The sequence below is a fragment of the Camelus bactrianus genome, chromosome 16, assembly GCF_048773025.1.
Source record: "Camelus bactrianus isolate YW-2024 breed Bactrian camel chromosome 16, ASM4877302v1, whole genome shotgun sequence".
Classification (NCBI taxonomy): Eukaryota; Metazoa; Chordata; class Mammalia; order Artiodactyla; family Camelidae; genus Camelus; species Camelus bactrianus.
This window is the reverse complement of record NC_133554.1, coordinates 53,263,739-53,285,969: the sequence shown is the minus strand read 5'-3', so window position 1 is coordinate 53,285,969 and position 22,231 is coordinate 53,263,739. Positions and strand designations below refer to the sequence as shown.

At 48.3% G+C, this 22,231-nt stretch overlaps 1 protein-coding gene across 18 annotated transcripts in view; it reads left to right on the top strand.

Moving 5' to 3' along the window:
• Nucleotides 1–22,231, top strand: part of SLC39A11 (solute carrier family 39 member 11) — a 351,433-nt gene that overhangs the window by 56,113 nt on the left and 273,089 nt on the right. For 8 of the 18 annotated variants that reach the window (XM_074343593.1, XM_074343591.1, XM_074343597.1 and 5 more), the window contains exons 1-3: nucleotides 5,269–5,373; nucleotides 8,715–8,833; nucleotides 13,476–13,514. The exons of 3 other annotated variants lie outside the window; for them this stretch is intronic. In XM_074343593.1, coding sequence (XP_074199694.1) covers nucleotides 5,340–5,373; nucleotides 8,715–8,833; nucleotides 13,476–13,514 — 192 coding nt within the window. In that variant the 5' untranslated portion in view covers nucleotides 5,269–5,339. Of the gene's footprint in view, nucleotides 1–5,268; nucleotides 5,374–8,714; nucleotides 8,834–13,475; nucleotides 13,515–22,231 lie in introns of those variants that run through there. 7 more of the 18 variants (XM_074343586.1, XM_074343587.1, XM_074343598.1 and 4 more) reach the window with 5 other exon arrangements.

Genomic DNA, 22,231 nt, shown 5'->3' with positions numbered 1-22,231 from the left:
AGAAATAAGAAAAGGAAAATAGTAGCATAACAGTGCAAGAGCTTTCATAATAAGCCTTCATTTATGACACACCCGCAAGGCAATGCCTGCAGCACCCGGACTGGAAGCATTCTGAGGGCTCAGGCTGTGTCTGTGTCACTGACTGGTGTGTGTCCAGTGCATGAAACACGCCTGTCAGGTAGTAGGTGTGCAATAAACGTTTGCTGAGTGATTCAGGGAACCCACAGGCTCTTCATGTGATCCACACGGCTATAAACGAACAGGCTCAAAGGAGAATTTATTTGTTCACTGATTCCTCTTCATAAACCAAGTAATATGGACTCCTTAGAGTTAATTGTGAGATGCCAGGAGAGTTGTTGGAAGCAAATGTGGAAAGTATGGAAAACAGATTTATGCCAGTTATCATCTCAGAGACAGGGTTGATTTCAATATTTAATCAGTGGTGGTTTTTACCTAGTAATTCCATCTCCTATTAAACTGGCGGTTGAGCAAGCTTGGGTTTGCATTTTAAAGATTTCTCCCGATACCGGAAAGTTCTCTCCCAATTACAGATTTGTACAAAGTCAGTAGGGCCTGTGCGTTTATGCTCTCCCGTGAGCAAGCTGGTGCAGGCGCAGGATCAAGGATTTGAACAAAGGTGAGAAGGGACACGACTGCTGACCCAGTTTCCCCCTCAAGCCCTCGAGGGCAGCTCTTCCCTGTACAAGGCTCAGAAAACTGATGTCAGCTCACTCTGTTGGCTCCTTTGGGTGGTGCTTAGATAAAAGGCTGGTTAGAATCTCCTCTTGGTCAGTTCATCAGGCGTACTGTAGAGCAGGTGTCAAGGGCGGCCAGCTCTGTCCCGCCTGCCAGGGACTCACTGCATTTCCATTTAGGAAGCCCTGTGATGTCACAGTGTCCTGATGATGACATGACGTCAGCACCTTATATAGTCAAGACCCAAAGGGGTGGAGGGAATTGAGCACATAGGATGCTTGATTGTGGGTGTATTTTTGCAGTGACTAGAACATAAAGATTGGCTGAACAGCTGGTTCTCTTCTTTCTTGCATTTGAGGGTGAATCAAATGCTAACCAGAGCCTTGACTGAGACCAGATGCTTCTTGAAGGGCATGCTAAATTTTAAAGAGTGGTTTTTGTCATCACTTCGTACCAAGAAGATTAATTTTACAGGATTACACTAGGGCTTCTCAATCGTGGCACTGTTGACATTTTGGGTCAGATAATTCTCTGTGGAGGAGGTTGTCCCTGGGGATTGCTGGATGTTTAATAGCATCCCTGGCCTCTACCCACTAGTGCCCTCCCACTTGCTAATGTCCCCTGTGGGGCAGAATTGCCCTTGGTTGAGAGCCACTGGCTGACACCATCAAGGTATGATGGAAGTAGCTAGGACTGTCTGATCTAGTACACGAATATTGTTTTCCTCATAACTCTCAGGAAGGGTCTTTAATATGTAAAGTGTAGCCAACAAATAACACTTTTGTATCCAAGCAACTTATCCATTCACTAAATATTGAACATCTACTACGTGCCGTGCACTGGGGACACAGCAGCCCAAACAGCAGACATGGTGCTGTTCTCATGAAACCCACCTGTGAGGGGACTGAATAAATAAGGATGCCAGATATCAAGAAGTGCCATGAAAAAAATAAAGAAGGACTTGGAAGGTCTATATTAGAGGGGGTATTCAAGGAAGGCCTCTGCAAAGGCAACATTTGACCGAGAGTCAAATTAGATGGAGGATCCAGCCAAGTGGAAACCTGGAGACAGATGCTTCAGGCCGAGGCTGTAGGCAGTGTTCCAGAGGGAACCATACATGCAAAGGCCCTGAGGCAGGAATGAGATTGCTGTTTCAGAAGGCAGAGCAGCCTGGCTGAATGAGGAAGGGGTACAGATGTTCCAGAGGTGAGCAGACCGAGGTTGTGTAGAGCTTCAGAAGTTAAGGAAGGGAGCTGGTGCTTTACTTCAAGGGCAGTGAGGAGCCCTCAGGGGGTTTGCAGTAGTAGACTGATGTGGTTGGGCTTCTATCTTTAAAAAATCACTTTGGCTGCTGTTTGGAGGATGCACTGTTGGGGGAGGCACAGTGGGAATCAGGGAGATTAAGTAAGTGGTCAGGGCAGGATGACGAGTTTTCAGAGCTGTTATTTTGGGCAAAGCAGATGAATTCTGGATTTATGGGTGGGGCATACTTTAAAAATCCCCTAAAAGAACAACAAAATCCCCCTTACATTTCAACAGCACTTGTCTGAACTGCCTGTTGCTTTCACTTCCCCATTCCCTTCAGCCTATCAGCTCCAGTTCCCCGGGTTTATCTCCCACACTTTGTGGAGGAAAGGAACGGGCACCCCAGGCTCAAAGGCTTATCTTAGTCCTGAGATGCATCTGTGGCCAGACTTCAGGAAAGGGAGGGCGAGGCCAAGCCATTTGTGTTTAGCTGATCTCCGTGTGCCAGGGTCCAGCAGAGTGCCTGACATGGAGCAGAAGCTCGTGAAATATCCACTGGGTAAATGAGTGAGTGAATAAACGAAGGAAGGAGTGAGGCTCGAGGGCTAATGACCGCTCAGGCTGCCATGATGGGTGCTGGGCTGGGTGTTGGGTGCTTCATTCCCGTTACTCGAGACAGCACAGGGTTATTATGCCCAGACTCAGGAGGGGGAGACTGAGGCAGATTGGGAAATTTGTCCAAGGAGACTCAGGTGCCAGGCTGGGATTCCTCCTGGGCTATCGGATTCCACAGCAGGTGCTCAGTTGCTGGGGTACCTCCTAAGGGAAATAAGACTTCAGAGAGGGAGGGGGGATGGAGGGAGGGAAGGAGGGAGAGAGAGAGAAGGAGGAGGAGGAGAAGGGGGAGGAGGAGGAAGAGAAGGAAGAGGTGAAGAGAGAATAAGAGAAGCAGAAACGAGGAGATCCAGGACTCACTGGGCTGGACCACTTGTGCCCGTCTCCTGTCTCTTCTCCATCTCCCCCAACCCTTTCTGTGAAGCTGCCACCCTTTTGCACCGCACTTCCCCACTCAACATGCTCCAGCGGAAGGTGCTGACAGGTTGCTTAACCAGATCAAGCCACTGGTGATTCCTCTGGAAAGGGCCACCACTCCACTGCCCCACGGATACTTTGCTGATTGTCGAGTTAGTTTTGTGACCCTCGCTGACTATACAGCACTGGCTACCCTTTAATGAGCCCCTGCCCTGGTTGTTCTTACACCCTCCTCTCCTCTCCCAGTGCAAGCAGGCTGCAGGGCACGCTTGCTCTGGAGGGAGAGAATGGGGGTGGGCTGAGGATGGGCTGGAGGCAAGAGCCAGTGTACTTGGCTTTAAGGAAACGTTTTCTTCTGCTCAATGTTCGGGCACTTCTCATGGGTAAGTGTGAGAAGGATGCAGGCAGCTTGTATGTTTGGGTTGGTGGTGTGTGCGTGTAGGGGGTTCACTGGGAAAGATGGGAAGTGGCAGGATTTGTCTCTTGGGGGTTGGCCACCTTACTTTAGGGTGTTGGTGTGGTGAAAGGGAAGTGAGAGATTCTGCTGATCAGGGTGTTGAGACCCATCCTCTGAGTCTTAAATGTCTGATGCAGGAAAAACACCACCTCTGGAGTCAGGTGGGCTTGGTTTCCCACACCTTCCAGCCATCGTGGGCTCACTGCAGAGCCTTGCTGAGCCTCAGTCTCCTTATCTGTAAAATGGGTGTCTTAGTCCATCTCGTGCTGCTGTAACAAAACACCACAGACTGGGTAGCTTATATACAACAGAAATGTATTGCTCACTGTCTGGAAGTTGGAAGTCTGAGACCAGGGAGCCGGCATGGTTGGGAGAGGGCCCTTTCCTGTGTTATAGCTTCTCCTTGTATCCTGACATGGCAGGTGGGGCGAGGGAGCCTCTTTTATAAAGATAGCAATCCCATTCGTGAGGGCTCCCCCTGTGAAATTCATACAGTGTAGTCCTAGCCCTCAATGTGAATGCATTTGAAGATGGAGCTTTTAGGAGGTAATTAAGGTTACATGAAGCCATAAGGGTGAGGTTCTCGTTTGATAGGCTTGGTAGCCTTGTAAGAAGAGGGGGAGAGAGAGAGAGAGAGAGATTTCTCTTTCTTCACGTGCTGCACCAAGAAAAGTCCACGTGAGGACACAGTGAGAAGGCAGCCATCTGAAAGCCAGGAAAAGAGCCCTCACCAGGGATGGATTCTGCACCTTGACCTTGGACTGATCCTGGACTTGCAGCCTCCAGGAGTGTGAAAACACGGATGTCCATCGTTCAAGCCGCCCAGGCTGTGATATTTTCTCATGGCAGCCCAAGCTGACAAAGAGAGCTGGCCTGCCTCTCTCCTGGTTCTGGGACTCTCCCGAGAGCAGAGCCCACCCTACGGTCACCACGCCGTCTTCCCTTCCTGACGCAGTGCGTGGGTATGGTACAATCGTTACGTGATCCACGACTGTCCACGGCTGACTTCTATGGACAAAAGAAGGCTGCTCCTATTGGATGCTCTGGTCTGTGGCCACTGTGGTTGTGGGCAGTGTTTTCTGCTCAGGTCACCCTCTGGTAGGGTCATCAGATAAAACACAGGGCACCCAATTACATTTGAATTTCTTCAACAAATACAAAATATGTTTTTAGCATAAGCATGTCCCTAATACTGCACTGGATATACTTACACTAAAAAGTTGTCTCCTGTTTATCTAAAGTTCAGGTTTAACTGGGCATCTTATCTTTGTTTTTGGCTAAATCTAGCACTCCGATTGTATGGTCTTTTTCTAGAAGGTCCAGGAGAGCCGACCTCTTGACCTGAAGCAGTGCTTCTCAGAGAGTGGTCCCAGGACCAGAGCATCGGCAGCTCCTAGTTTAGAACAGAAACCTTTATGCCCCACGCGGACTTCAGAGGCAGAACCTCTGAGGATGCCAGCATTCTAGTTTTTGACATCCCTCCGGGTGATTCCACGGGCCGCTGTAGTTTGAGGGCCGTTAACTAGAGATCCATGCTGATGGTAGGAGATTCCTGCTCTGTTGCTCACTCAGGGCCTTGGACTCAGCTGCCAAAGTGTAGTAACACCAGTGTTATCAGAGACATTACACGGTGTTCGTTCCATGGGTTTCCATGGATTTGTAGAAGATTGCAGAGGGTCATATGTGCACAGTGTTCTCTGCTGGGTCCCAGGGCTCTCTATTCTACCCGTCCTGGTCTGTTCCCAAGCCTGCACGGGCTGTGAACCAGAGAATTTATTCTCCAGGCTGGATCCGCCAGTGGCGGCAGGGTGGGGCGGGGCCTGGTGGCGGAGGGACACGTGTGCCGGGGGGAGGGAAGCAGGAAGTGACTCCGGGAGTGGAGCCGGCGAGCCTGCGGCTGCGGGGGCTGATGGAAGTGGAGTGGGGGCTTGAGAGGGCACCTAGTGAGTCGGCTTTTCTCTCCTTCGGCACCTTCGGTTGGGCTGGAGGCCCGGGGTCTGGGGCTGTCAGGACAAGAGTGTGGGACTCGGAAGGGGCAGCAACATGGAGTTTGGAAGGGGGCGCCCCTGGGAGAGGAGGGGGCTGGAGCAGAAGCAGGGCGGCATTGACAGGTGGCAGAGGAGGGAGAAGGGTGCCGGGAGCCCCCTCCTCTGCCCCTCTTCAGGGCGAGCTGGAGGGTCTTGACCTGCCTTCTTTTGACAGTGGTTCCCCAAGATCGTCTTCATTCAGTGCTTCAGGGTGGGCGTGGGGGGAACCGGGGATCCCTGGGAGCGGACCTGGCTGCAGTTCCAGCTGCTCCGGGTCCCTTCCCACTGGCTCTGGGGGTCAGCAGGACCTGTTGAACTTGACTGGGAATCTGGCTAAGGGACAGCAGGCCAGAGATAATGCATTTCTAACCAACTCCCAGGTCAGCCGGTCCTCGGACCACACTTTGGGTATTAGAGAACATTTTCCACAGTCATATCCGTCCAAACTGGAATCGCTTTGCTCAGTTCTACTGGAGTCAGGGTGTGTATGTAGGTTTCATCATGCGCTGTTTCCACCTCTGCAACTTTTTCACTATTATCTTGAAGCTGACTCTTGGAAGCAGGGTAACAGGTTTAAAAGGGAAAGAAAAGAAATAGATCCCGTATCAGCTGGGAGCCCTGGGCTGCTCTGTTTGGGTTGGTGTTGACATCTTTAAAGTTGGAGCAGGCAGAGAATAATCCCTTCTGCAAACTAACCGAGGCTTATGTATTAATACCAGCTCATGAGAAAGGCTGAGGCCCATTGTGGAGTTGGCTTTTTGAGGTGCCCTGGCCAACGCTCCCGATTCGTAAGGGCTCCTGGTCTACCTGCTGGAGAAAACATTCTGTTCTCCTGATTCTTTGCAGCAGCGGCCCTGCCAGTCCCTCGCTGGGCAGGAAAACTCCCTTTCTAAGCTCTCAGCATTGAGCAAGTTGTTCCAATTTTAGACTAGCGCTTTCCACTTTGATGTGTGTCAGAAGCCCCCATGGGACCCCGCAGAATGCAGATTCTGGTTCAGCAAGTCGGGGGTGGGGCCTGAGAGTCTGCATTTCTAACCTGGCTCCCAAGAGGATCCAGCACTGCTGGTTCTGGGACCACCCTTTGAGGAGTGAGGATTTAAAACAGCAAAGGGAAGAATCTTCCCCAAGGGACACTGGGCTTGCTTTGCCAGTGATGAATCTGCTCTTGTTTGGGATGGGAAGGACGGTGGCCTTGGTCTTCCCTCTGTGTCCCCCTTTCTCAGGGTGCTCAGGAGTAAGCGGAGTCTTGGAAGAGGGTTTTGCCCTCCACTACCCCCCAGGAACACCCACGAGCTCTCCTGTTTGTCAGCCCACACAACCCACGTTGACTTTGGCCTATTGGTGAATGTAAACAGTTTCCTCTTTTCTGTAGTCGGTAAAAGGCACATTCAACACTGAAAAACAAAATTGCTGGGGTTTTTTTTTTGTTATGACATGTCTTGCGGGATAAGTACTAAGAGGGAGATAGCGATGAGCCTTTCTTTGTAAATGCTGTTTGAAGTTTTATCCACAAGCAACTAGAAATAGAAGATTGGTGTAATGATCTAGAAGTTCTGGTTTAAAAACAAATGCAAACCACTCTTTTTGGGGTGCCTGAACATGATGACATATGTAAAGGGTGGTTTTTTGAAAAAATGATTTTTTTTTCCCCTTCAGGGAGGCACTGGGGATTAACCCCAGGGCCTTGTGCACGCTAAGCACACGCTCTACCACTGAGCTGTTCCCCCTATTCCCCCCAGAGTGATTGCTTTTCTTTATTTGGTGCAGTCGTCATCCTGAATTCTACTTAGGCACAATCTGAATCCAGAGATTGTGTTTTTCTTCAAGGTTTCCTGGCACCGTGGCTGAGCCCGGGCTCACCTGGCTTATCTGGGATCGCCCAGACTCACAGCCTTCCTAGGTTTGAATCCTGCTGTGTTGCTGACCCTTCTGGCATAAAGGCTTTGTCTACCCTCTGCCCTGGTTTCCTTCCAAGGTTCATAAAGAGAGGCCGCGTCTTCAGCTCTTGATCTGCAAGCCCAGGGTTGCTGGCTCCTCCCAGACCACTAGGGCCTGGCAGGGCTGAGCCCAGTGGGGTCGCATCCAGCCCTGCGGGTGCTGGGAGACCAGGGGGAGCTGAATGAGCCCTTTGAGATGAGGCCCTGAGCCCCAGTGTTTATGTACCAGAGCACAGGGCTTTTTAACAAACAGATTTCTCCACCTTGTAACTTTCCACAGCGAGAGTCTGACTCCCTATCATTTCAGAACTAGGTTTTAAAACATGTCCAAATATAGAGGAGGTCCCTGGAGCGAGAGTAAGGAGGAATGGTACTTCCCTTTCCTTCCTTGGTGGGCAATGGTGTAACTTCTTCAGCAGCAAGCATGCTGAATGGACTGGGGGAAATGCCACTTGTGTCTCTGTCTCCTTGTCCTTGCTAAGTGTCCTATTCAAGATAAGCTGGCCCTTTTCAATGCCACAAATATTTTTGAGGGGTGCCAGAAAGCCCTATTTTACAGGGGTGCCAACTGTGAAAAAGCATCATCCCTGTTTTTGAGCAACTAATGATCTAAAAAAGGAAGGCAAGCCCACACAAAGAAAGCACCAAAGAGGTGCCCTGGGATGGCAGTGGAGAGGGACCAGGAAAGCACGGAATCGCAGTTGGCATTAGGTGGGCAGCAGAAGATGCTCTGGGTCTGATGGCTGGAGGCTGGGAAGGAAGCCGTGCCACGGGAGGGAACCGGATGAAGAGAGACTTGGAGGAGGACCATCCCAGGCTTGTCGAAGGTTCCATGAATAATTGGGTGGAGTTGGAATATGGTGGCCACGTGGGGCGCAATGGTTGAAGAGTTGTTGGGCTGGTTAAAGGTCGGTCGATGGAGTGTACCCTTGGCAGGCCGTGGGAGCTGCTGTGGGAGCCATTGAAAGTTTGATCAGGACTTAGATGCAACAGCTTCAAGAGGAAATCTGAGCTGGTTACCTGCATTCAGAGGAGACAGAACTGATGATGGATGGTAGACAAGGGCAGGTAGAATAGGCAGAATGTGCGAGAAGGCTGCAGTCAGACCCTCCCCGCTCCCTTCCTCCAGGCTAAATAATTCACGTTCTTGGAGCTGCTTCTCTTTGGAACTATTTCCCGATGTTGTCATGTTGTCACTTCCTTTGCGGCATCTCCTCCTCTGGCATCTCCCTAGGCGATCTCCCTAGAGCCCCTTAGAACACGCGTGTGCCACCAGGAGGGACCGCCGATGCTGACCCTCTCCTGCCTCTCTGCACACAGCCGTATCCAGCATGCTCCAAGGCCACAGCCCTGTGTCCCAGGCCTTGCTGGGGACCTTCTTCACCTGGGGGATGACCGCAGCTGGGGCGGCCCTCGTGTTCATATTCTCTAGCGGACAGGTGAGTTGACTTGACTCGGTTCCGGAGGTTCCTGGGGACCCTCTTAGCGAGCTCTGAAACCAGCCCCTCCGCACAGCAGGGCTACCAGACTCTCTAATGCCACCGGCCACACCTCCAGGTGGGGGAGATGTGAGTCCTGCCCTCTTTTTTCTCCCTTGTCCCCTGCAACTCTCTGCAGACGCACTCAGCATCACCTGCTTCTCGCCTCCTGATTCAGAGAGAGTCGGGAGTGAGAAGACCAGTTACTCAGCCTTCTTTAGCTGTCTGCCTGATTTCTGTCTTCCGTCTGGTTTCTCCTGGCCCTGGAGCAGGTGGTAATATGCACGATGATAGGAGAATAATAGGTTTGCACGTAACTCTCCTGCCCTGTGGCCTTGAGTTAAAGGTGGTTGAAAGACCTTGGGAGAGATGAGGGGGCATCTGTTCCTTTTCTGTTTCATGCCATCTCCAGGTTCTTCATCGCCTCCCTCATCAGCCTTGGGATGGATACACACAGACCCACCTCCCCAGGTCTCTACAGATCCCCACCCCCCCACCCCCATGTACCCCTACATCCCCCATACCTGACACAGGTACCCCCATCCCCACCCTTCAGCCCCACATGTACCCACACTCCCCACCCCGTGCATCCCACACACCCTCGCATCCCCCACACATATCTCACACCCCTGCATTCTACGCCCAGCCCCCCACTTACACCCCTAACCGCATACCCCTGCACCTCCCCCACACATACTCCAGACCCTCCCCCTACACATGCCACACACTTCACCCAACTCCTCCCCAACCCACGCCCACCTCCTGTGCCTGACATTCCTTCCTTTTTTCCAACCCTAACTCCCTCAGTCCACTGCCTGGAGCCAACTATCCTTATCTTGATGGATGCAAAGTCAGATTGTAGGCAGGGTAATTGAGCAAGGGGTGGAGGATCTAGGTAAACATGCCGTGAGGCCGGTCTGGAAACTGAAACCTGTCTAGGAAGTTGGCCCGCCAGGCACTCTCGTGCCAGAGCCCTGTAAAGCAGCGTGGGGGTCGCTGTACGGTGGTACCTTGTGCGCCTCCCCCTACCTCCCCTCCTCAGTGGAGGTTTGGGATCCTGTGGAGACTTGGACCTTGAGACTCAGCCCTGAGTCCCAGGTTTCTGTCAACAGGTTGTGAAACCTTTTGAAACTCAGTCCCCGAATGAGAGACACCAGGAGCCAGAGGAGAGGTGACCAGGTGACCTCACCCTCTTCCTCTCTGATGACAGCCACACCCGCTCTTCCCGGGTCCTGTCCTCATGCCCTCCTGGGGTAGAGCGACCCATGTTTTCATCTTCACCAGTTTCGTTTGCGCGGAGAAGGAGTGATCTGAGTCAAAATAGCTGGGGTCTAGCTGGCCAAGCGGGCCGTGGGGACCTGAGCTAAATGCGGCGCTGCAGTGGGTGAAGCTCCATAGCCCATGTAGCCCTGGCCAATGCCTTGGGGGCTTTTCAGAAGGGAGAAGCCATCACACGGGTGCCCCCTTCCCCTTTGGAGCTTCAGTGCCCCTAACTCATCTTGGGTTAGTGTAACCCGAAGGTTTTTAGTAGGAGGAATTGCTGAGACCTTTTCTCTGTGTGGAGGCATAGAGGGGTAAGACCACCCACACACTTGGTGAGTCCTCCAAGGACTCAGCATAGAGTTGTGCTCACGGCTAAGGTTCATTACAGCGAAGGGACACGCGATAGGCTCAGCCAGGGAAGGACAGGCAGAGTCTGGAGAAATCTGAGCACAGGCTTCCGATGCTCCCTCCCTCCTGTGAGGGGCGCAGACAGTGCTTCTTCCCCGGCCTGGAGAAGGCGGTGACACATGTGCAATGTGTCTGTCCAGGGATGCCCACTAGAGACCCATCCCCCAAGGTTTTTACTGGGGTCTGGCCACGTGCTGTGCTGAGCTCCCAACCCAAATTCCGAACTTGCAGAAGGCAAGCAAGTGCCCCGCATAAATCACCTGGTTTGTAAAACAGGCACAGGGACCCACCCTTATCTGGTGGGGGGTGGAGGGAGCAGTACCACTGCCAGCTTCCCAGGAGCCAGCCGGGGACCCACCCTGAAAGCAGGACCCTCCAGAGGTGGCAGGCTCAGGTGGGCTATGTGAACCCTTTCTGCCCAGGAGGTGTGCGTGAGGAGCGGGAAGGGGCACAGCGTGGGGAGACAGAGCCAGCTGCAGACATGAGTGGGGTGGGCTCTTCCCGCAGCCCCCCACCTCAGTTTTCACACAACTTAAATGGGGGCTTCAGTGAGGATCCCTTGGGACAGTGGGCAGTTGGCCATCTGCTCCCTGTTGCCGTTATCAGCATTGGCTTAACTTCACTCAAAATTCATTTTCTTTTTTTGGGGGGTGGAGAGTAATGAGGTTTATTTATTTATTTTACTTATTTATTTTTTTAATGGAGGTACCAGGGATTAAACCCAGGACCTTGGGCATGCTAAGCACACGCTGTACCCCCGAGCTATACCCTCCCCCTCAAAATTCATCTTCTTGTTTAAAATACCCTTTCTGAATTGTAGGAAACTTGGAAAACATGGAAAAGCTTAAAAAAATTAAAAAAAAAAACCACTTCCTGATCCCACTTCTCAGGAAGGAAAACCAAATATATCTGTTCACATTGATTCAGTTTATATATGAGTATATATATTTGCTATTGAAGTATATAGTCAGTTTACAACGTTGTGCCAGTTTCTGGTGTAAGTATATGAGAATACATAAGCACGTACCTGTTTGCTTAGCATCATGAGGATCAAATTGTACGTGATGTTCTACCACCAGCATTTCTCACTGGGTATCACACGCATCCTCCCACCTCCCTAAAATGGTCCTTTGATAATTTTGATTACTTTGGTTACTTCAGTGGCTGTATAATATCCCGTCATAAAGATATACTGCCGTTTATTTAGCCAGTCCCCAACTGCTGGGCAATGAGTTTATGCCCCTTTTTCTTGCTTTTAGAAATAGTGTTATGATGACCATAAATCTTTGAGCACGTACCTGATCGGTTCCTTGAGATAAATGTCTTAAAGTGGAATAACAGGTTTATTGATCTTAAATCAGTATAATGCTTCTTTTTTTTTTTAATTGAAGTGTAAGTTAGTTACAATGTGTCAATTTCTGGTGTGCAGCACAATGTCCCAGTCATGCATATATATATATGTATATATACATATATTACATATGTATGTATGTGTATGTATATATACATAAATTCATTTTCATGTTCAGTATAATACTTCTTAAAGTATGATGCTTCTCCTTTCAGGATCCAGATGGTTGCTGACTTTTTAATTCTATCTGTCTGCTTTGATTAAATTAGTTGGTTAGACCAACTTGGCCTATGTCATGGCATGCCCAGAGAAGAATGTCATTTGTATGGCTCACTGGGGTTAAAACCTTCCATCCACCCCATAGCCACACAGAGGTGGGAAGAGGCTGCTCATACTTGGAGATGACTGAGCTGGTGGCACTAGCAACCTGGACCTCACTGGGAGTCTCAAGGGTCAGACCAATCAACACTTCAATATGTCTGTGATGTGTCCATGTGGCTATAGATTATATCCCTAACTTAAGCCACTTCTTTAAAAAAAAACAAACTTTTAATTGAAGTATACAATATCTGTAGAAAACTGCACATTTTATAAGCGTGCAGCTTGATAACTTTTCACCAATGCCCACGAAAATAGTACCCAGATCAAGCACTGGAACATTCCCCCCTCCCCCCACCAGCCGCCCTTTCAGGCTTCCTTCCAGTCATTGCTCCCCACCCCCAACCTCCACTCCAAGAGCAGCGCCTCTCCTGGTCTCTAACAGCAGAGATTTTTGTTTCTGTACAGTGTATAAATGGAGTAAATCATACAGTCTATGCTCATCCGTGTCTGGCTGATTTCACCCTATGTATTTTCCTGTTTACTGAGTACCCCTGCCTGATGGTGAGCTCGTTTACCTACACATGTGTGTTCTCTGTGCCAAACGGTATTCTGTCGTGTGAACACATCCCAACGATGTATCCATTCTGCTGTTGGTGGGCCTTCGGGTAGTTTCTTGTTTTCAGATCTCATAAATAGGGCTGCAGAGGGCATTTTTGTACACGTGTCTGGTGGGTCCAAGTATGCATTTCTGCTAGGTCATCGCTTACGAGTGGCGCTGCTGGGTCATAGGATCTGCTTATGAAGGTTTGCTTCTAGTGGGTCTACCAGCTATCTTTCCAAAGTGGCTGTGCCAGTTTGCACTCCCATCTGCAGCGTGGGAGGGTTTTGGTTGGTTCATAGACTCCTTGCCGATACTTGTTGATTTCTATCGTTTAGATCAGCCATTTACTACTAAAGGCTTATAGCTGTAATTCACAGGGAGAGCCCAGGTCAGGGCAAAACATGTGGGCCAATGCAAGCCAAGGGTCTCACTGAAAGACAGCTCTGATTGGCTGTAGGATGGATGGAAGGTTTAAAAATATTTCTTTCCCCCTGGTTCTTGGCTCATTTTATAAAGACTCAGATCTAAGCTTCCAGATAGGCTCTTGCAAGCTCAGGCATGGGCTAGTCTTTACTCATGTGGTTCTCTTAAGCCTTTTGGTTTCCTCTTGTCCCAGGAAACAGCCCTTAGAAACTGAAACATCTTGTTTTCATTTTCAGAGGCAGATCTTAGATGGAAGCCTTGGCTTTGCTGCAGGGGTAAGTAGCATGTGGTAGGAGGAATGTTAAGTGGAGAGTGTTTATTCCAGTGTTTCTCAAATTCTCCACGAATTCTCCACGCAGAGACAGAGGGACCCTTGGCATGCTGGTGCTGGTAAAGAGACAGTGAAGAATGCTAATCACTAATCACTGGACATAAATTCTTTCTCAGTTCAGATACTGTCCTGTCTTTTGAATCAAATTGTTAGCAGAGAAATCCTTAAAAGTGATTTTTTCATGGTGGACTACTTTGGGATTTGGGGCATTCTTAGAGTTCAATGAACAAAATGACAATATTATAAAAAAAATCTGTTTTTTCTGTCTTCTTTACATGAGCACGTTTTCTCTGCTTACATTAAGAAAAGAAAAACAAAAACCCAGAAAAGTAGAATTTAATTGATGTTTAACCCTGTCTTATTCTAGCAATGACTAGTTAATGTTTATCCACAAATATATGAATGGATTGAAAAAAGTCTCATCCATGAAAATATGCATTTCCAAGAATATTTTACTTTTGCATGTTTAATATTTATGAAATGGCATATTTAATTTCTGTTAGTATGACTCTGTTCTCGACCACCAATAATTTTAATGGTAATTTAATCCAGCAAATTGTTATTCAAGCAGTTAGAGCCCTAGGCTCACAAGAAATCTTTAAAAATTAAATTGAAGTGTATAGAGATATTTTCTTGTACAGCAGCATGAAAAAAAAGACCAATAATAGACTTTCTAGTATAAAAATATAAGTTGCTCCAGGATAAAATTCTGTGGGGAAATGGAATTGAAATACAAGTCAAGGAGAAAAAGAAATGTTGTAATTTTTTTACTTTTGAAGAAAAACTTGCTCATGCATTTTTGTGTTTAGAATATAACCCTCAAACAGAAAAGTGCATAAAGTGTAAACACATAGCTTAGTTTGCATATATTTTTAGGTGGGTAACGGAGTAGATGAGGGAAATCAAATCCCTGTGCTGGTTAGATCTCACTGGATACATTTACACCACTGGTGAAACAAGTTTTATTTAAACACATCAACATATTTATATGACAGAATTGACATCTTTTGCAACTCTTCAAATTTGAGATGAAAACATTTCAGATGTCAATTTCAAATTGAGCAAGGAGGGTACCTAGTTTTTCAAAATTCTTTCAGGGGTTACACAGGTACAAAGCTTGAGAAATCCTGTTCTGTGCTGACCAGGCACTTGGTTGGTTTACTCTTTTAGGCAAAAAGCCATTGTAAGATTTATACATCAAAAGACAAAAACAAACAAACAAACAAACAAAAGCCAAAATGAAACTAGAAAGGAAACGAACAGACAAAAACCAGGTGGAGAATAATAGCCTTCAGGACGTGTAAGAACGAATTTGGGAGCCTCACATCATGCAAGTATGAGTTCCTTTAAAAACGTCATCAGATCAGTATATTAACATGTTTGTTTAACTAGGAGGTTTAAAAATAGTTTTACTTCTGATTTTTAAAGTTGTTGGTTGGAAAAAAGATTCTGAAAGTTATTTTTGTGTCCTTATTAGAAGATAAGTCACTGACTTTGATTCTAAGACTGGCCTTGAATATATGCTGGTTGCACAAAGGCACTCCTTGACGGGTCTCCTGATACAGAGAGAAAAATGAAAGCCTGATGGGGGAGGCAGCTGGGACTCAAACTCAGAAAAAGTCAGTGGCATTGGTAACTCGCAGTGGATTCTTATAAATTCTTCCCCAAACTAGGGAAAGACAATAGAGCCCCAGTGGTTTGAGTTGTAATAATTGTTTGTACTTATCATGGACTGATTTATATTTAAAATTGTCATTCTATTGGCTAAGACAGTGGTTCTCAACCGAGGGTGGGTTTGGGGGGTAGGCGATGATTTTGCCCGGCCCCCCCCCAGGGGACATTTGGCACATTTGGTTGTCACAACTGGTATCTAGTGGGTAGAAGCCAGGGATGCTGCTAAACATCCTATGATGCACAGGACAGGCTCCACCACCAAGAATTGTGTGCCCCAAAGTGTCAATTGTGCCTGGTTGAGAGCATTTTGATGTGTTATTTCTAATTATAGAGTAGAATGTGTACAAATTTGGTTGTATTTAAGTTAAAAAAGACAAAGAAGGAAAAAGTCCCCTTGCTTCTCCCCCAGTTTCCCAAAGGTCATTCATCACTGTTAACCTTGAGCGCTTATCCTCGGAGAATTTAGATTATGCAAACGCCAAGCATCAGGACAGTTAGATGTCCCACAGGGCCTCGTGTCCTTCTTCAGCACAGCTTTGAGATGCTCTGAATCTAGAAAAAGGGAAAACTGGCCATCAGACCGTTGGCTGGGGTCCTGCTGTGCCTGGCACAGATGTAACATGTTTCTACAGTCAGTTCTGCATTCATTTGTGTATTAAAATCTATCTCCAATAAAATGCTGCAGTGACATATGTACGTGATATATAATTGTGTCCTGGAACAAGCATTTCCGTAAGAGAGATTCCTGGGAGAAAGGACATGGGTATTCCTTTTTTCTTTTTTTTCACTGGTATTAATTCTTTTATTTTATTTTATTTTATTTTATTTTATTTTTATTTTATTTTTTTAAGTTGAAGTATAGTTGATTTACAATGTTGTGTTAGTTTCAGGTGTACAGCAAAGTGATTCAGTTACATAGAAATCTATTCTTTTTCAGATTGTTTTTTGTATAGGTTATTACAAGATACTGACTCTAGTTCGCTGTGTTATACAGTAGACTCTTGTTGGCTATCAATTATTTATATATAATAGTGTGTATTAGGCCGCGGGTTTTCCAAATATGCCTAGCAATATCTTCTGCGGGTTGTTTTTTCTCATTAGCAGGGCCTTGGAAGCATTAATCAGTCCTTCTTATATGACTCCTCTTGAAATCCCTTTGCCTGTTTTCCTCCTGACTCCATAAATTTCTCTCCAGGTCTCTAGTAATCATTGTCATTCTCTTCTTGGTACCGGTTGTCTGGCCTTGATTTTTGCCTGAGGCATGAACGTAATAAGGACAAATGTTACCGTTTTTAAAAAAAAAAAGGATTGTCATTATTTCCTATTAGATTCCTAGAGTAATACACCTTTAAAGCTGGAAAAGGTTTTAGAGAATTATAATAACTCATATTTATTGAGTCCTTACTATGGACAGGGGCCTCTGCCAAGTACTTTACCTAGATCATCTAATTTAATTTTCATAACAACTCTATGAGGTGAATACCAGGTCCTGTTATTTACCCTCACTTTACAGATGTGGAAACTGAGGCACAGCGAGTACAAGTAAGTTGTTCAGGCTCATAAAGGGAGCAGAGCCAGGACTCGAACCCACTGTCTGCCTGTTGAGTTCCCACTCTTAGACCGCAGTGCCTTCTAGCTGATGTCTGGTCCGGCTGCCTCTATGTACAGGCAAGAAACAGAGCCAGAGAGAGTAAGTGACTTATCCAGAATTTAAAAATGCTAGATGGTGGCAGAGCTAGGATCAAACCCAGATGAGAAGTCAGGGGCTGCCAGCATTTAGCTGCGTGACTTTGGCAAGCTCCTCAGTCGTCCTGGACCTCAGTTGAGTCTGCTGGGAACTGAGGACATGAAATGGATGGTTCATTAAGAGCTTCTTGAATCTGTACATTTAATGGGGCAATTTTCTGCAAAAGTGAGCTTATGTCTTTTTGTTGTAAGGCAGTCGTGAAGGGTTTCAGTTTTTGGTCCACCTATTCACCGACTCACCTATTCAACGGTACATTTAAATGTGTAATTGAATAGCCTTTCATCCAAGGGAGAAAAGCAGTCATTATCCCCAAAGATGAACCTTTCGATGGATTTGGGTGAGGCTAAACCATCGAGGGTCACCATTTTAATATTCGTTGCTCTGGTTTTGATGTCTGTTTTTTTTTTTTTTTGTGAGACTTGAACTCACTGAGAATCTCTAAATCAATGTATCTTCTCTCTCAAGGAAGAAGCACTTGTTTGGAATAAATATGACCATGAAACTGCAGAAGAGAAAGACAGGCTACCAATCAAGGAACTTACTTCTAAGCATGAAAAGGCAATTTAATATCTATTATTTAATCCCGTAGGGAGCTGGCTTCTTATGAAAGACATGATTCTTCTTAAGGGGTTTTTGGCTGAGTCTGCTTTTGTGCAGCAAGTGGTGAATGATGTTTTCTGCAAATAACTGACTCATTGTTGGAAGTTAACGACGCTGTCCCATGATGGCCTTTGAGTCTGGAGGGACGATGGTGGCCAGCTGCTCTCCCTTTCCAAGGAGAGATGGATGGGAAGAAATGGCTTAAATTGTAGCGTGAGGGATTCAGGGAGGGGACTCCAGCCAGATTCATTGGAGAGGTTTATTCTAGAATAAATAGTAGAGAGAGAAGGGATGGGGGTGGAGAGCAGCCATTGAATTGGGTCTTCAGAAATCCTAGCTTTTATCCTCCTGGCTCTATGGATCCTGGATCGCGAAGTAATAATTGCTGGTACCTTTTCTCCTTTTTATTGACCCCAGTGTGTCCTAATGGAGATTTTTCAGTGGGACCACACTGAAGTGGGCCGGACCACCACCAGACAGTATGAAGGGAGCACTGTAACGGCCTCTGATGAAACTTCTTCAGAGATCTTTGCTCTGTGTTTCTCTGAGCCATGACTTCCCTCTTTCTGAGGCTGAGTGAAACAAAGGGCCCAGATGACGTCCTGGGGATGCTGAACGTGCTTGGACCTGGAGCAGATCCCATCCCCAGCATCACCTGGACGGGGCAGATCACTTTGGGAGCTTCAGGGCTGTTGTCCCCTGTGGACCTCCTTTCTTAAATCTGCTTTTTGAAGCTTTTTGGAAACCAGGGAGCCCCAGAGCCTCCTAGATTATACTCTCTGCAGCTTTTCTCCTGCACCGGAGTGCAATGACCGGGGAGCAGATGTTGGTCTGTTTTGGGGAGAAGGCTGCCCTTTAAGTAGGCGATCAGTGAAGTGAGGGAGTGTTCCAGGGTTGGTTTGCTGCGACTTTGAGCCACCTGCCTCACGGGTCTCACTTGACAAGCTAAGTGTGGCATGGTGCCAGGAAGAAGATGGGGAAAGGGCTCTTCTCTGACCAGGACTATTCGCAGCGTTCTTGGCACAGTTGTCAAGGTGCACTGGCCACTTCTGCCACCAGGCATTTTACTTTTAAAGGTTTCAAATGACCAGTTTCTGGTGGGAAACTTCTGTGTCTCAGCTATGTTTTGAGAACACTCAAAACCATGCCAGGCACAGGCAGGAGACCCTGAACATGTCTCAGGAGACCCTGAACATGTCACAGGAGACAAGGCTGATTTCTGGCCCAGTGATCCTGGCCCCCAACCCGTCATGGTTCCTGCGATTACCAGGGTGATGTGGTGATAGCTCTGTCCCCCCGGCCCTCCCCTCATTCTGTGCAACATGAGCCCGCAAAGTGAGGCCCTTCTTTCCAGAAGCATCCTGACCCCCGACTCCACGTTGGGAGGGAAGCGAGGTCTTGCTGCAGGGGGAGGGGGTGGCGAGGTGAGAAGGGGAGAAAGGGGAAGAAAAACACTCAAGAAGGAGATAGATTATTATTATTACTGTATTTTTTCTTTTCAATTTCATGTTTCAGATTTCCAATGTCATTATAAACAGCGCGGGGGAGGAAATGATATATATTACCTTTCCTCTGTGGTGATGGAAAGTAACAGCATTGGTGTTTAGAGCCCACGGCTTTGAGCATCTGGGTGGTGCGGCCCCAAGGACTCCCTGCCCCGCCCCCCCGCCCCCTTCCTCCCCTCCCTCCCGTGCATCCTAGGCTGTGTCCACACTCATGGCCTGGAAACCCCTGAGTCCTGCTTTCTCCCCTCTTCTTCTCCATGTGGTCCTGGGCCTCCTATACAGATTGGGCCAGGGCACTGTCTTTGGGGATTTCTATTCCTCTTTGTTTGGGGGTGTCCTCCCGTGTTCCCATGAAGGACAATAGGGGGCAGGTACTTAGGTGACCAGCAGGAGATTAAAGAAGGTCTTGAGAGGTTTTGAATAGTCAAATATGAGTGCCCCAAAGTCACAATAACTCTTACAGATGTCTGTACGAACAGGTAGCTCTTTAGTAGATATTCCTTTAAAATGACTGGCTCACCTGTTTTTCTTCCTTTCTTCCTTTTATTTCCCCTTCCTCCCTTCCTTCCTTCCTTCCTTCCTTCCTTCCTTCCTTCCTTCCTTCCTTCCTTCCTTCCCTTCCTCCTTCCCTCCTTCCCTCTTTTCCTCCCTCCCTCCCTTCCATCCATCCACCCATTAATTAATTAATTCATTCATTCATCACTTATGCAGAACCTGCCTTACACCAGGCACTGAGCCAGGTGCTGAGCATTTGAAGGCGTGCTAGGAGAGACGGCCTCTGTCTGCAGTTATGATCTAGTGGAGGGGTGGGCACACGGGCAGGGGGTACCTGGCCTGATTTGGGTTATGTGGGTTATGTGTTCACCCCTGAACACCAATCCCTGCTCCCGCGGGGAGGTAGCATGTTAACTGGCCAGAGCTGGGCCTGTGCCCTCCCCTCCCCGTTAGATAAAAAGCAAAGACTAATAATGACTAATCCTGAGGGAGTGGAGATGGCTTCTCCAAAGCAAAACTGAGGTGTTGTTGCCTAAGTGGGTGTAATGGATGTCGGGTAGCTGACATACAGCAAACGTGCCCCACGCTCACGGGTCAATTAGAAACCACCCCAACACTTCATGATTTACGCCAATAACCTTCTATTATTTCTTGTGATTCTAGGTTGGCTGGACCCAGCTGGGTAGTTCTTCTGGTCTTGACTGGGGTCACTGGTGAGGCTGCCGGCGCCTGGCAGCTCGACTAGACTGGAGGGTGCGAGAGGGCCTCGCTCGCAGGGCTTGGCCCTTGGTGCTTCCTGTTGCTTGGCCATCTGTCCACTCGTGGGGTCTGCCCACCTCATGGGTCAGTGGGGGGAGCCCAGGAATTCTTGGTGGAAGAGTTCTAAGAAGGTGCAGGGGGAAACTCTGCCTCTGGAGGCCTAGAGTCCGAAGCCTTCACAGAAGCACTGTCCAAAGCAGGTTGCAAGGGGCACCCAGATCCACGGGGTCGGGGGTTCTCTAGTTCTGGGTGGGAGGACCCTGCAGAATGTCGCGGCTAGGCTCTGCCAGCTGCCACCATCCCTTGCAGGGGAGATGCCTGTTGGCAGTCTCCCCTCCCAGAACCAGTATTCCCGCCTGGTTGCCCAGTGCTTTCCTTCTTTCCATTTCCAGCAGTCACTGGACCCCTCCTCTGGGTCTCCCTTTGTCTTGTTTTCTCCATCTCGCCTCTCAGCTTCCTTTTGGACAGCCCACCCAGAGAGAGGAAATGCCGGCTTTCTCAGTTTCCAGTCGGTTTGCTAACTTAAGGAAGAAATTCCAAGAGCCAGCGAAACTGACTTTGCTCTCTGTAAGCAGCAGAGAAACGAGACCTTTCTGGGCCAGATTAGTCATAGGTGCCCTGGTCTCCTGAGAGAAGAGGGTTCAGGCCAAATTCTTCTCAGTACAAGGACTGCGTTGTTCTGGAAGCAAGAATTAGCTATTAAGTGAGGTGGCATGCTGCGGTTAGCAGTCCTGTAATCTCCCCGGAATCCTTCTATGTAGAGGACACTTGTCCTCTTGAGGGTGGGTGTGTCCGGGCTGTGGAGCTGGAAGAGACTTGGGAGAAACATTACTTTTTAATATCCCATGCTTCAGCTCATTTGGTTTTGTTAACTTGGAACTGTATTTCTTTGATTTTTCATTTTCTAAGTCCAAACTTTTCCTCTTAAATTCAGGAATCAATCTTCTCCCCTCTTTTCAGGGGAGTCCCTGCTTCATGTTATGAACATAAGTTATGGATATAAAGAGCATTTTGCTGAGGGCAGGAGGGGCGGAGAGAAAGCCCAGCCCAGTGTTTCTCGGGCGGGCGTGTGGGCAGCGCATTGGGGACGGTGCCAGACTGTGGTTTTTATTCCTCTCGTCGCCCCCCACGAGGGTGGTGAGAAGCAAGGAGATCAGAGGAGTTGGGGTCATGGGCTGAGAATCCTGGCTTGATGTCCTTCCCAGGACCTGGAGAGGTTTGTCGGCCTCAGGGTGGGCTGCGGGATGGAGGCGAGGGGTTTCCTGGGGCTCACTCTGCCCTCCCTCCCGATGCTTCCAGCCCCAAGGAATCAGTGCTGCTTTCCCTGGGGGAGAGGAGCCCCTCTCAGGGCAGCTGAGGCCAGGAATCAGAGGGAGTCCTGAGCCGTGGGCTCTGTTTCTACCTGAGCTGCTCAGAATCCCCGAGATAAGTGGCGAGTCCTGTAACCTCCAGGCAGGCATCTCATGGCTCCCCCGAGACTGAAATCCTGCCCTCCTACCTTGTGCACATGGTGGGAAGGAAAATTCAGTCATGGCTGTTTAATGCTTCTGTGCCCTCCGGGGCAAAGAGAGAACAAAATACTGGGAGGCAAACGCTCTAATAGCTTGCCTTGCAGAAGCTGATCTTTGCTGTCAGGGTGTCCTGGCTTTTAATCCCACATCTGACTTTGGCTTGAGGCCATGAACTGATTCCCTGGACTCGCCAGACAGCGAACGGAATAGAGTCATCAGGCCCGATGGAGATGCAGTCCCCCGGGGACTGTGCAGTTGACAAGCAAGTGAGGGGAAGGCTTGGCTTTACCTGTACACAGATCTTCTCTTCCTTTTTTTTTTTCCCCCCTCTTGCTGTAGCATTTCTTTAGAAACCTTTCTGTTTCTGAAG